Source organism: Meleagris gallopavo (assembly GCF_000146605.3).
Source record: "Meleagris gallopavo isolate NT-WF06-2002-E0010 breed Aviagen turkey brand Nicholas breeding stock chromosome 5 unlocalized genomic scaffold, Turkey_5.1 Chr5_random_deg7180001718207, whole genome shotgun sequence".
NCBI classification, from domain to species: Eukaryota; Metazoa; Chordata; class Aves; order Galliformes; family Phasianidae; genus Meleagris; species Meleagris gallopavo.
Window position 1 is genome coordinate 1 of NW_011095711.1, and position 13,352 is coordinate 13,352.

The 13,352-nt window shown below is 36.6% G+C and overlaps 1 protein-coding gene and 1 non-coding gene across 2 annotated transcripts; both read right to left on the reverse strand.

Moving 5' to 3' along the window:
• Positions 1 to 64: 64 nt before the first annotated feature.
• On the reverse strand, positions 65 to 12,260 carry LOC100544443 (importin-7). Its single transcript, XM_010726351.3, has 15 exons — positions 12,088 to 12,260; positions 11,408 to 11,497; positions 10,919 to 11,013; positions 10,732 to 10,816; positions 7,369 to 7,503; positions 6,809 to 6,908; positions 5,444 to 5,520; positions 4,973 to 5,089; positions 4,279 to 4,368; positions 3,599 to 3,764; positions 2,991 to 3,151; positions 2,170 to 2,298; positions 903 to 969; positions 700 to 825; positions 65 to 430 (listed from the first exon to the last, which is right to left on the reverse strand). Exons 1-15 carry the CDS (start codon positions 12,202 to 12,204, stop codon positions 321 to 323), a joined length of 1,665 nt encoding a protein of 554 aa, XP_010724653.2. The 5' UTR covers positions 12,205 to 12,260; the 3' UTR covers positions 65 to 320.
• Positions 3,911 to 4,092, reverse strand: LOC116217588. The gene has a single exon (XR_004162286.1). It is a non-coding gene; the product is annotated as a small nucleolar RNA SNORA23 (small nucleolar RNA).
• Positions 12,261 to 13,352: the final 1,092 nt, after the last annotated feature.

Genomic DNA, 13,352 nt, shown 5'->3' on the forward strand with positions numbered 1-13,352 from the left:
ACACACACACAATATATGCAAATATAAAAACCATATTAAAAAAGACATGCACAAAAAAAAAGGATTGTTTAATCTGCTTTTGTTGTTTACATTTTATTTTTCCCTTTTAGCAAAAGTATAATATATCTAAAATTTCATGTAATCTCTGTATTTTTCAGCAATAACATCATACCATGTAGATTCACAAAAGATGCTAAAGAAGAGCATAGTGTTTGAAGAGCACATATCAGAAAGACTCTCTTTTAAAGTCTTCTGTTGTGGAAAAAAGTACCCATCTGAATTATGTATTACTTTAGAGATCACAGATTATGATCACAAAGTCATCTACTTACCTTCTTGCACATACTGTAGATCATTTCAAGGTATTTTGTGTCTGATAGAAGTGTATCTGTATCAACAGTAACGTAATTATGCAAGAGAGGCATCATATCTGTAATAAGAACAATAAGTTAATTTGTTTTCACGTTTTATGAACAGAATAGCTGACAAAACCAGGTTGAAAGCTACATATTACTAAGTTTATCATGATCTGTGCTTAATGTTTTTCAAGATAAGCATATATCTACATAGAGTTGCCTTAGCAAAACAAATCTGTTTGCAGAAATAAGTATCTGCAAGTGAGAACACTTCAGTTTTCTCCTAAACGTTTCCATAAAGATGTAATTCACTTTTGTGCATGAAATCATACATGAAACCTACCAGTAAAATAATCAAAGCCATCCTGCTGAAAGACTTCAAAAACAAGAGGAAGAAGCTGCCACATTTGTGCAGAAACTTGTTGACAGGTCAAACTATGAGCCAAGGAAAATATTTCCTCGTAGAATTCTAAAAGAAACAAATGTAGACAAATTTTAAAGCCCATCCTCACTACTGAAAACTTAAGCAAATACAAGTACATGTACCTAATACATGCTGCTGCAAAACTGTTCCAATCACTTGCAAGCAGATCCCCTCCAGCTGCTGAGTAATCTGAAGAAGCAAGAAAATGAAAAAGATTTATGGCTGTTTTCAGTACTTTGGAGTTGAAATTAAACAATTTTTAAATTATTCCAACTTCTTTGTCTTTACAAAATATCTTCTTCTAAATACAAAAACTTCTCACATTTTAGAACACAGTGCACCTAGATGACAATTTTTAAGACCACTTTTTAAAAGGAGGTATTTTTGGAATACTCTCTGAACACTGAAAAAAAAAATCTTTACAGTTTATTACAGCATATCCTTTAAAAAAGCCTGTAACTAAGTCTATGCCATAATTCTGTCCAAGTAGAACACATGAAACCAACATACACCTCAAAGACCTAAGCAATGAAAGCTGTAGGAAGTATTTGCTGTTTCAGAAAAGTGAAATTTCAGAGGAGCCCTAAAACTAACTTGGACTGATTGGTTGCATACTACATGGACTTCAGGTCTGTATAGTCTTCCCAACAATATTCAGTCTGTGAAATAACTAACAAAAAAAAGCCAATAACCTGACATTTACAGCACTCACTCTGCACAGGAATAAATAATGATTGAGTTTCTGGTCTTAGCTATGCTTAGCTTAGCTAAGGTAGAATGGGATTTGAGACTAATCAAATGAAAAAAGACATACTGGATGGTCAGGTAGGTTAAGTATAAATGCTTATTGATCAATTTCTTATTGAGCTCAAATGAGCTCCTCAGGATTAGCATATTGTTAGATATTCATCCCATTTCATCTATTTGCCAACAAAAACAAGTAAATGCTCATTTGGCAGCTTCAGCAGCCAAGTCTATAAGCATAACTGTCCTTTGCTTATTGCATGATAACTCTGGATTGCTACACCTTGGACACACTGTTTTTACTGGGTTTCCTTGGTAAAACCTTCAGAGCTCTTAAAAGTACAATTTATTACTTAACTGTTTAAGTCAAAGTATCCTGTCATTAGTTATTAAAATGCAATAGCTGAATTTGTCAAGAAAGTTTATAATCAGCAGAAGCATATTTAAAACAAGCTGTATTCCAGCTAGAAGTTAGTTCATTTATGATGTCAGAAACACAATACAGACTGCCACTGTTCTTTGTTTAAAGAAAGTTTTGGCTACAGATAGTTTTCCAACTAATTAATGTCAGATACACAAGAACTGCAAAAGACTTTCCAGTGGCTTATATTATAGATATTAGTTTTGAAAGTAAAATATACATACTTCCTTGTGATCTTCAACTACGCTGAGAAGTGTATCAATAGTATTCAAAATTCCCATTGCTGTCACTGCTTTGTCATCACTGCCTTCCTCATCAGGTCCAGTCTGGATCACCTGGTTAAACGTCATTGCCTGCATGTAATAACAAAACGACCATAAATGTCATTCAGTGAGGATATACTTGGAGGTGGAGAACAATTGTGCAAGTTTGGCATTCCACAGAAATAATCTAGGATGTTTTGTTAAGAAAATATTAAGATGACTGCTTTACTCCGGAGTTTGTTTTCATGACTGATTAAGTTGGAAAATTAAGCCAGTTGAACTGCCATCCCATATCCATTCACATTACCTTCCATGAAAAGTAATACAGTTGCACTATTTAGTTTTCTGAGACAAGGACTATGAACTAGATTGGATCTCTTTGCAAGTACTCTCAAGGAGGACGTGCAAACCATTCAGTCTTAACTTTGAGGTAAGGGCCTTGAATAGTCTAGCACTGAACTGAACTCTGCTATCGAAATTACTAGTACAACTTGCTAGATACAGCTTAATCTCTGCTGCAAGTAATTTGCCTGCAGATTCAGGTAAATTTTTTTTTTTGTGCAACTGCTACCAAAATTCATTAACACTTTCACAAGAAAACATGGATAAAGGTTTCTCAAAGATTGCTACAATTCTTAGAAACATCCATTTAGTTCAAGTTATGAAACCCAGTTCTGAGGGAAAAAAGTCTAGACGTAAAAGGAAATTACTTGTATTAATGCACTTAAGCAGATCGATCTCCCACACATAAAACAACTTTCCAAGTCACCAAAAAGCCTTACCAAGTGCTGTGTCATTTCTACTGCAATTGGGGTAACTTCTTCACTATATTCACAGATCATCTTCTGAATCACATTAGTAAGATCATCATTTTCAGTCTCTCTTATAATATGAAGTAAAGCTTGCATTACAGGCCTAATAAATGGGGTGATATATTCTTTAGCTGAAAAAAAAAAAAAGTGGAAATTAATATCTGACAGTATCATTCTTACAGAACTACAATACCACTATAAGCATGTAAATGTACACTTAATATTTAGCGTTTTGGCATCAATATGCCATAAAATGAGTAGTACAAATCATTAGGACAATAGTAACATTCAGATTTTTAATTTAAAAAGCTGTAGCAAGAGGCTCACAACTGAACTAACAAAAGGCCACCGAGTTCCACAATCTATGGAATACAAGATTACTTACTAACAGAAGTTTTAATTAAACAAAAAGAGCTATATAAGCATTTCTGTCAAGTTAGCAAAACATTTGATACAGAATTTATGTTTGCATTTTATGCCAGCTTCGGGAATATTAAGCAACATAAAGCCTGCTAGAACAAAAACTACTATTTTTTATATACTCTAAGTTTGTTGTAATTTTATAAAATTAGGGCTACCTTTCTCTTGATTACTGATCAGAACTTGTAGCGCTATTGCAGCTTCCACTTTCACAGGCATTTCCCTATCATCTATCAGACACCGTCTTGTGAGTTCTAAAGCCGTTTGGAGATTCTGGTCACTCTTAAATTTGACTTCACAAAAATAATGAAGAACCCAACAAGCCTGAAAAAAAACAACATTGAGTAACTTTAGTGCTATAAAATTAAAACCAGGATTGACTATTCACATACCTAGAACCCACGAAAATTCTTAAATGTGAAATAAAATTAATGCTGAGTAATGATACCACCACAGAACTTATGGGATGAAGATGTTTGAGAGTATGGAGGCTGGCCAGTGGGAGGCATGTCATTCAGACATCACTAGACCAGTACTATGATCTCAAGTTCATCTTTGGCCACAGGTTTTGTGTGAGTAGTACAGCCTAAGTGTAGAACACAAATAGACTATACCACCAGACACAGATGGACAGCTATGCACACAGTTCTGCAGCCATTTCATAGCTACACAGTAGCTGTTCATAATCATATATAAAGACTAATCACTGATAAAAGCATTCATATTACCACAGGTACAGAAAGAAATGCACCCCCTTAAAGGAAAAAGTAACTTAATATTCCTTAACTCTAGAGCTAAAAAAATGTCAATCTTAACATTAAGTTTTAGGCTTTCTTACCCGTGCTCTCATGTAACCCAGCTCACTGCTGAAGAGAGGGAACACATGATTCTGCAACATATATTCCATTTGATCTTTATATATTTTTTTCTGTTGGAATAATAACAGAAATATGAGTTTAAAATTATACATCAAAACGTATTCCTAGTACAATAAAAATGGCACATACAGAAGTCTGAACTTCTATAGTATGTGAGCTTAAAAAACCCTCACACTTAACATTCCCCTTTAATAAAGACATCAAGCAACACAAATTCTGGATTTTACTCAAACTTCACATAGAACCAACTTGAAATTTTCAGACAAAACTGTTCACTTTTCCCCCATAATTCACAGCCTCTAAGAAAAGGCTTTTGTTTTGTGGTATATTACCCTGATACCAAAAGCAAAAGGGGTCTGAGAAACCTCAGTTATGGTCCAAACAAAAATGAAAGACCTGTTTCTTATTCACCGCCATGCTAATTGACAAAGTTCACTGATTTCACTTTATTTCTGCTCTTCTACACAGAAAAGATCTTGTTAAGTCATCAGCCCCTCATTGGATGGATTGTTCTCCTTTCCTCCATGAAGAACAAATGTAGTTAAACAGTACAACAAAGAAAACAGCACAGCAATTCTTACTATAAGTAGAGAATTTAAAAGAACTTACAAGTAAGTCAGTTGAACTTGAGCAAAACCTAGTAACTATACTTACTTTTAGAAGAATTTCAGCTAAGGAACCAATCATATGTAAAGCACCATCTTTCTTACGAGGGTCAGCATTTGGCTCCGTAAGGATCTGATAGCAAAAGCCCATTGTCTTTTGCAAGACCTAGATTGAATACACAGACAAAGTATTTCAAGCAGTCATGGCACATACCATTCTCAGTGCTCTGAAACTGTGTGAATGTCTAACAATCTGCTCCAAGCCTGGCATTTTTATTCTGTTTTATGCATCAGTTGTAATACATAACATTCTTGATATATGGGTCCCAGAGGAAGTGAAACACAAAAATTACAAGTAGACTAGTGCAAAAAAAAATTTGAGGTAAACGGCAAATTTCACTGTGCTACAATGAGAGCGCTAAAAAATAAAGCTTCTCAGTAATTCTTTCAGCAAGTAAAAGATTACAAAGTAAACCAAAGTAGCAGCAAAATGTTTCAGCAAAATCCTTGAATGGCTTACCTCTTTCCTTTTACTACATGATGTAAACAATAACGTCTGAGCAGCAGTTGTTGGTGAAATGAAGTCTTCAAACACATCTATTAAATAAACAGAACAGCTATTTATTTTAGTCTTTTGATGTAAATAATTATCTTAACGTTATCTAGTGGTTTCATACAAAACAAAACAATTTTCCAGTTTTATTTCAAGTGGCTCATCATGCTTTCTTATTACAGATGTTTCAAGATCAGACAACAGTAGCAGTGAGTTGGACATTCCTGATAGTTCCATCTTTCATGTTTTTCATGATCACTGGCTCTGCATACCTAATTTGGAACTTTATGTTTCCCTCACTATTAGAATAAATATTTTTAACTAGACATCATTCTCTGCTTTCCCATGTTACCTGCTGCATCATTAAGGGCACGTAACTGGTTCAGCCAAAAACTAATTTTTTCCTCATTTCCCTGTACAAAAGGATTATCAGAGCCATGTATAATACCTATATTGTTTACAGGCCCCTCTGATCTAAGGGACAAGAAATCACCAAAACCATAAAAATCTCTTGTTCTAACTACATAAAAATCCTAGAGAAAAGAAAGAAGAACTTGTTCAAGGAAGGGTGAAAATTCTCCTTTCTTCCATGGCCTGAAAGAGCTGCACTGACTTATAAATAAACTCCTTGAAAGAAGGGTAAAAAGTCTGTAAGGCAAGGCTTATTTCATGCCATGTCATTTACCATTATGGTACATCTGTTCTGAACTACAGCATATTTGAAATTCACTGCCATCATAAGAACACCAAGAGCCTATATTGAGGCAGGGGAAGTTTAGGTTAGATCATATTATATTAGGAGGAAGTTTTTCACACAGAGGGTGGTGACACACTGGAACAGGTTGCCCAAGGAGGTTTTGGATGCCCCATCCCTGGAGGCATTCAAGGCCAAGGCTGGATGTGGTTCTGGGCAGCCTGGTCTGGTGGTTGGCGGCCCTGCACACAGCAGGGGGGTTGAAACTCAATGATCATTGTGGTCCTTTTCGACCCAGACCATTCTATGTTCTATGATTCTAAAATATTAACTAGTGTAAATCAAAGTTTTAGTAACATTAAACTTAAGAAAATCTAAGCTAGATCTGGACTGTTTGACTTTTCCAAAAGAAACAATGTAAATGACAAAATCAGCTACTTTACAAATGCAGAAACAATTGCATCATTGCTGAAGCATCCTATGGTATCTGTCACACAAGCCAATCCATCTAAAAGTTAACTACATGAAATTGTATCATTTTCTTTTTTGAAAGATTCAAGTCATGCCTGTTCTCACACACACAAGAAAACCTCTTCATACAAAGTTAAATTTTAATGTGAAGACATTCCTAATCTTACCAAATTTCATGCGAATATACTCATATGGATCTTCTTGCCAAAGCTCCTCATCAGCATCTGTATAGCACATCAGTGGAAAAATCACATCTTGGATAATCCCCTGCAATTAAAAAAAAAAGTTGAAAACAAACTAGCACTGCTAAATCAATCTCTATAATCTGTCCTATACTCAACAATCAGATTTTGCTCCTCTTCAGTTCAGATACAACATGGTAACATTCTAAAAGTATTTGAAAACAGTGGATTTTCTGCACTACCTTAAGAAAGTTCTCTCTGGATTATGCTGTATGGAGATGACTCAATGTGATAAATCCAGTAGTTATCACCATCTCCAAAATTTGTTATATTGCTGTACAGCCATGCAATCTTTGATTTGGTAAAATATGAAAGATTTGCTCATTCATCAAGAAAAAAACTTAATCAAACAGCCTTAAACTCTTTTCACAGGTAATTTACAGCAGAGGTTCCCAAAAGTTTATTTCTAGCAAAGACAGAGACACTGTACTACAGATTAATGTACTACTGACTCATCGAAGTATTAAATTCAGAAAGTGATTTACTTGAATATGAGGTTTCAAATTCTTCCAGGTGACTGCATGTGACACTCCTTGATTAATGTAGTTCAGTGTTTGCTGCAGAACTCTAGGAGCCATGTACTGCTTTTCCTTGTATTGATACAACACCTTCAGCAACACCTAGAAAAATCATATCTAATTAATAGCTTGTACTGAGCACTATTTTAACTTGACAAATGACACAATCCCATCACAATCCTAGAGAAGAACCTCTCAAAACACATCTTAAATGTTTACTCATTAGATTAAAATGGGTACTGACTAATCTACTAAATGTCATTGTTAATTTTATAAAGCAACTTGAAGCTCATATCAGGTACTGAGTATTTTTTAAGCACGCAATCTTCTAAAAAGAAAACGTTAATGCTAATTAATCACCACAGTTTCGGGAGCCTTTTTCTATTAAGTTTATTGCTCTATCTTGCCAACCTTTAGAGGCATAAATTCATGCCTAAACACTGATTGGTAAAATGCACATTATCAGTCTACTGTCCTTGTCTACGCACTATATTACAACAGTGACACTGAATGAAGAGTGCATGGGTATGGAGAGTGATGAGCCTGTACCATGCCCACTGTCCTCTGGTGCAGAACCTTTCCCTAGCCCCCACCCATCCCCTGACACAGCTCCATGCCGTTCCCTCAGGCCCTGTCGCTGTCACACAGAGCAGAGCTCAGCACTGCCTTTCCGCTCCCTGTGAGGAGCTGCAGCCAACAGAAGGCCTCCCCTCAGCTCCTCTGTTCCAGGCTGAGCAAACCAAGAGACCCCAGCAACTCCTTGTACATCCTGCCCTCTAGAGCCCTCAGTACCTTTCCTGTCTCCCTTGCACACACTCCAATAGTTCTAAGTTCTTGTACTGTGGTGCCAAACTTGATAACAGTACTTGAGGAGAAGCTGCACAAGTGCAAAGTAGAGCAGAAGTAAAAAGCCTCCTGGACTTAAAGGAACTACCAGTTGCTACCCTCACCTCAGTACAAGGTCTTGGCGGTATCAGACAGTGATTTAAGATAGGAAGTGAACAGAGAGGAAGTTCTGAGAGACTTGAAGCTGCTTCAAGAGTTATAAAAGAACACAAATATTTATGCCCCTTGTGAGCAAACTAAAAAGAGAAAACAGTCAATCCTCTGCAAACAATACCTTAAAGTGATAGCAACTGTTTGCAAGGCCCAAAAACCAGTAGACCATCAGTACATGGTAAAAATGAATGTGCTTCTTGAAATCAGAACAACTAAAGGAAGTGTTAATCATTTAAAAAGTCCAACAAGCCAATACCAAAAATGACTGAACATCCAAACAACTCTGGGATGCATTTTACTTCCCTGATTTATTAAAAAAAAAAAACAAAAAACCACAGAATTCTTAGAGTTGCAAGGGACCTTTAAAGGTCATTTAGTCCAACTCCTCTGCAACGACCAGAGACACCCACAGCTTAATCAGGCTGCTCAGAGCCTGGTTCAGTCTAATCCTGAAAGCCTCCAGGGATGGGCATCCACCACATCTCTGGGCAATCTGTTCCAGTGCCTCACCACCCTCACTGTAAAAGTCTTTTTCCTTATATCCAACCTAACTCTATCCTCTATAAGTTGCAAACCATCTTCTCCATTTCCTCTATTCCACACTTTAACCAAATTATTTCCAAAAAACTAATGAAAATGGTGAGCTTACGCAGAGTAGATAACTTTCAACAGACTTTCTTTATAAATTTCAACACAACCAACAAAACATGACCATCAATGACTTCTCATGACTTCTTATTAACATATACTGAAGTATCCTGGGCTTTATCAGAAGAGGGGTGGCTGCAGGAACAGGGAGGTGATTGTCCCTCTGCTCTGCTCTTGTGAGGCCCCATCTGGAGTACTGTGTCCAGGTCTGGAGCCCCAAGTACAAGAAAGACAGGGAGCTGTTGGAGAGGGTCCAGAGGAGAGCCACAAAGATGATCAGGGGACTGGAGCACCTCCCCTACAAAGACAGGCTGAGGGAGCTGGGCTTGTTCAGCCTGGAGAAAAGAAGGCTGCGGGGTGACCTCATTGCAGCCTTTCAATACCAATGGGAGCCTACAAACAGGAGGGGAAATCAACTCTTTGAAAGAGTGGATAACTGCAGGACAAGGGGAAATCATTTTAAGTTGAGGGAGGGAAGATTTAGGTTGGATGTCAGGGGGAAGTTCTTTACAGAGAAAGTGATGAGGTGCTGGAACAGGCTGCCCAGAGAGGTTGTGGATGCTCCATCCCTGGCGGTGTTCAAGGCCAGGTAGGATGGGGCCCCGGGCAGCCTGGGCTGGTATTAAATGGAGAGGTTGGTGGCCCTGCATGTGGCAGGGGGGCTGGAGATTCATGTTCCTTGAGGTCCCTTCCACCCCTGGCCATTCTGTGATTCTGTGAAGTATGTAACCCATACTCTAAGGTCTCCACGGTCTAAGGTACACCATAGCAGCAGTTCAGTATGTAAGAAATATAAACTAAAAGCTCTTCTTTCTCAGCAAAATAAATAATCTTGGGACTTTGGTGAAAGAGAACTTACGGTATTACAATATTCTTAAACGTAATTACCTCCCACTGTTCAGATGCAACAAAGAAAAAAATTAAAGCAAAGAATAAGAAAAGATGTAAGATGAAGTGAGAAAAGGCAATATGTAGGATGTAGGCTGCATGGAAATGGCAGAACAAATTCTACAACTGTATAAAGGAACAACCAGGCAGTAGAGTTCAACCAGTATCTAGTACTGGTTCATCGGGTCTTTCAAAACAAAAAACATCTTGAGCAAAATAACCACAAACACAAGGGGTAAGAATCAAGGTATGCCAGGTGGGTAGGTCAAGCCTGTTTGGGTCAAGCTTAAAGTAGTTTATCCAGAAAAAAAAATGCTGGATTTTTTTGGTGTGACATACACATTAAAATAATACAGGCTGGATAGTCAATGAGGAATACTTGTAAGATATTAACATTAGTAGTATGCTTCAAGTTTATCAGTAATCCCAACATACGTTTAATATCTGCTCATCCATAGCAAAAGGGTGAAAAACACTTGAGTATTAAGTCCTACAAATCATTAGAATTTCATCAGGAATGAAAAAACAAAAAAAAATACTTAGGAAACTGAAATAAAAAAGTGTTCCTTTCTTCACTGAAATCAAGAAAGCCTTCAGCTCCCTCAGATTTTGCATATATAGTCTATTTGCACTCTAATTCCTTTCAAGTAAACAAATTTCAGAACTAATACAAGCACACAAATTCTAGAAAAACTCCTGAGACATTTTATAAACTTGCTCTAAGAAAACAAGAAGGAAGAAATGGTCACAAACTCTACACCTATCTCAATGCTCCCCAGATTCTGTGTTTCTTACTTGCTGAACACCAACAGCAAACGCCTTCAGGAACACTTCAGCAAACTCATTGTATTCCTTGGAAACATTGCCAGGGCTTCCATACCTAGAATTTGAAGCAAGTATGCAAATTACAGTGTGAAGTGCTATTACTGACTTAATCATCTGGTTGAGTTCTTAAAAGTAATTACGATGGAAGCTAAGTTACCTCTCAAAAAGTCTAGCTAAGATATGCAAAGCCCACTTCTTGCACTTCCACCAAGGCAACTCAGGTCTGTCATCTTCATCAACTTGAAGAGTTTCCTTTAGGAAAAAATAAAAAAAATTACATGACTTTTGGACAACCACATAGCATATCTTACTTTACTTTAATTTACACTGTAATTTGCATATCACACTTCTAACTTAAAAGCATGAAGTACAGCACATCTAAAAATAAGTCCCATGATGTACACTGCTTAAATGATCAAATTATTGAAACAAGAAGCCAAAATAAATTATGCTACACTTTGAAAACAGAACTCCCGCACAAGCTACATATTTTCAAAACTTGTCTGGCCTGTTTAAAATATCCAATTCATTTTGAAATTTTTTTTTAGCATCTATTGAGAAAAATACAAAGAAAGAATATCCTTTTAAAAAATTAAAAAGTGAAAAATATTTAAGATTAAACAGACAATAGCCAAAAGACACTTACAGCTGGTACATCTCTATCAACAACAGTCTTCAGGATTTCTATCCATTCAGTCAAGTTTTGCTGATTTATCAACTCCAAAGGTAACGTGTACTTATTCAGAATAAAGACAAAAATTATAAAGCAATTTGAAAATAACGTTACATTCACAGTTTGAATTTTAGCTCTTTCAAGTCTATGTCCACACCTAGCTTCCATTAAAAAACCAAGAACTTAATACAAACTAGACCGTATCCCTCAATATCCTCAACGGTGCTAGAAATTTTCACTGCAATCTCGCTTACGAAGCACTAGGACACCACTTAAACAGATATTACACTGATTTCTGAAGCAGTTAACATGCTAACAGTTTCCTTATGAACTACATTTGCACTGATAATTCTTTATAGGCTGGCCTCTACAATCTGTCATTAGAAATGTAATGTCAACAGTTTTGTAGCAAACACTCCAGCTTAGGGGAGAGCATGAGTAGTTTCTGTCTAATGCCAGACCAGGAAAAAGTATAGCACTGATTTTACAGCACAATTAATGATACTAAAAAACTTGTGATTCATACCACAGCTGAGTAAATGCAAATAATTTGCCACAACTAATCTGATAGTGTTAATATTACAGTCTACTTTAAGAAAAAAATAATGCTTTAAATTACTGATTCAAAAAAGCACACAAAATTTATTTTTTACCTGGACAAGGGCATAAAATATTTTGAAGATTTGCTTCTGGATGAGGACAGACTGATCAGATGGATCACTCAAGAGCTGAATGAAACTATCCTTCAAAACTGGTAGAAAGTGTTGCATTGCAGCTATCAAAGGACTACGCTCCTCTGGTTTCTTGTACCTTTAAATAAAACACAGCTAGCTTTATAGGTCTTTCACACAGTTCTGGAATTCTGTAAGCCCACCTTTCCCCAGATGAGATACAAGTAGGTTATATTACAGTTCAGAACAATGTGTGGTTAAAAAAAAATCCTAACCATTTCTAGCTACAGAACTTGGAGTAAAGCTCTGAGCCAGGCAACATTACACCGAAAAAGTAAGTTGAAAAACAAAGGAGTTTGTTACTCCACTATATGTCTGCATTTTGTTTCTGCTAGTACTGCATTCCTGTCAATTTACACACTTGGAATACTAAATCACATTCTGCCACACCATTACTATAGTGAAAAAAAAGTCAGAGCACTACAGAAATTGCAAGCAATAGGAACACATTTATTGCCAGACACAGCAGATGTTGGGCTAGTCAGTAAAATTCCAGAAGTACATCTATCAGGGTTCACACCTCATTAGAAATATTTCCAAAAGCTGGATTGCTTCACCAGCATTGAAGAACGCAAACTGAAAGGTCTCCCACATTTTGCCATCTGATTTGCCCACATCTAACAATCTGAATGTAGGCTTGAAGGGCATGTGACAGACTCACAGCAGCCTTCAATTGCAACACCCTTTGAAATAGGGCCCCAGATGTTTCCATGCCTATGCTGAAAGGAGAGCTCCCTTTCCCAAAATATTTCAACATTTCTGAATTAAAATGAGGCCACATTTTTAAATCTTCCCCCCAACTTTTAATTTGCTAAGAAAGAAGTCCTTATTAACTCAAGTGCTAACTCTGCAAAACAGCATCTAGATCATACCAGCGATAACTAAGAACAAAGTAAAGAATCACCAAGAATATACAGCATGATTTTTCTGTTTAAGCAATTAATACTCCTGAGTTCTTGTGGGAAGGTTCTGTCTGCTGTTTTTTCTCTGTTTTAAAGATGCATCTTTTCTAGACTTTTCACTACTAGTAAACGTTAATCAATGCTTAGTCTCTTACCAACACCAATTTGTCAGAAATATAAAGTCTACTCATTTTGCTCCCAAATGGCATGTGCTGTAAAAACCATTACCAGAACATTGAGTTCCAAAATCCTGTTCAATATAGCTTACACATTTCTATATGATTC

What these genes read in the sequence shown, in the direction of transcription:
- LOC100544443 (XM_010726351.3), bottom strand. Translation starts at nt 12,204, where the DNA reads ATGCAACACTTTCTACCAGTTTTGAAGGATAGTTTCATTCAGCTCTTG. An exon ending in TATTTTATGCCCTTGTCCAG is followed by an intron (nt 11,498 to 12,087) that starts GTAAAAAATAAA and finishes ATTCTGAATAAG; the next exon opens with TACACGTTACCTTTGGAGTT. An exon ending in TAGAAATGACACAGCACTTG is followed by an intron (nt 2,299 to 2,990) that starts GTAAGGCTTTTT and finishes TATTACATGCAG; the next exon opens with GCAATGACGTTTAACCAGGT.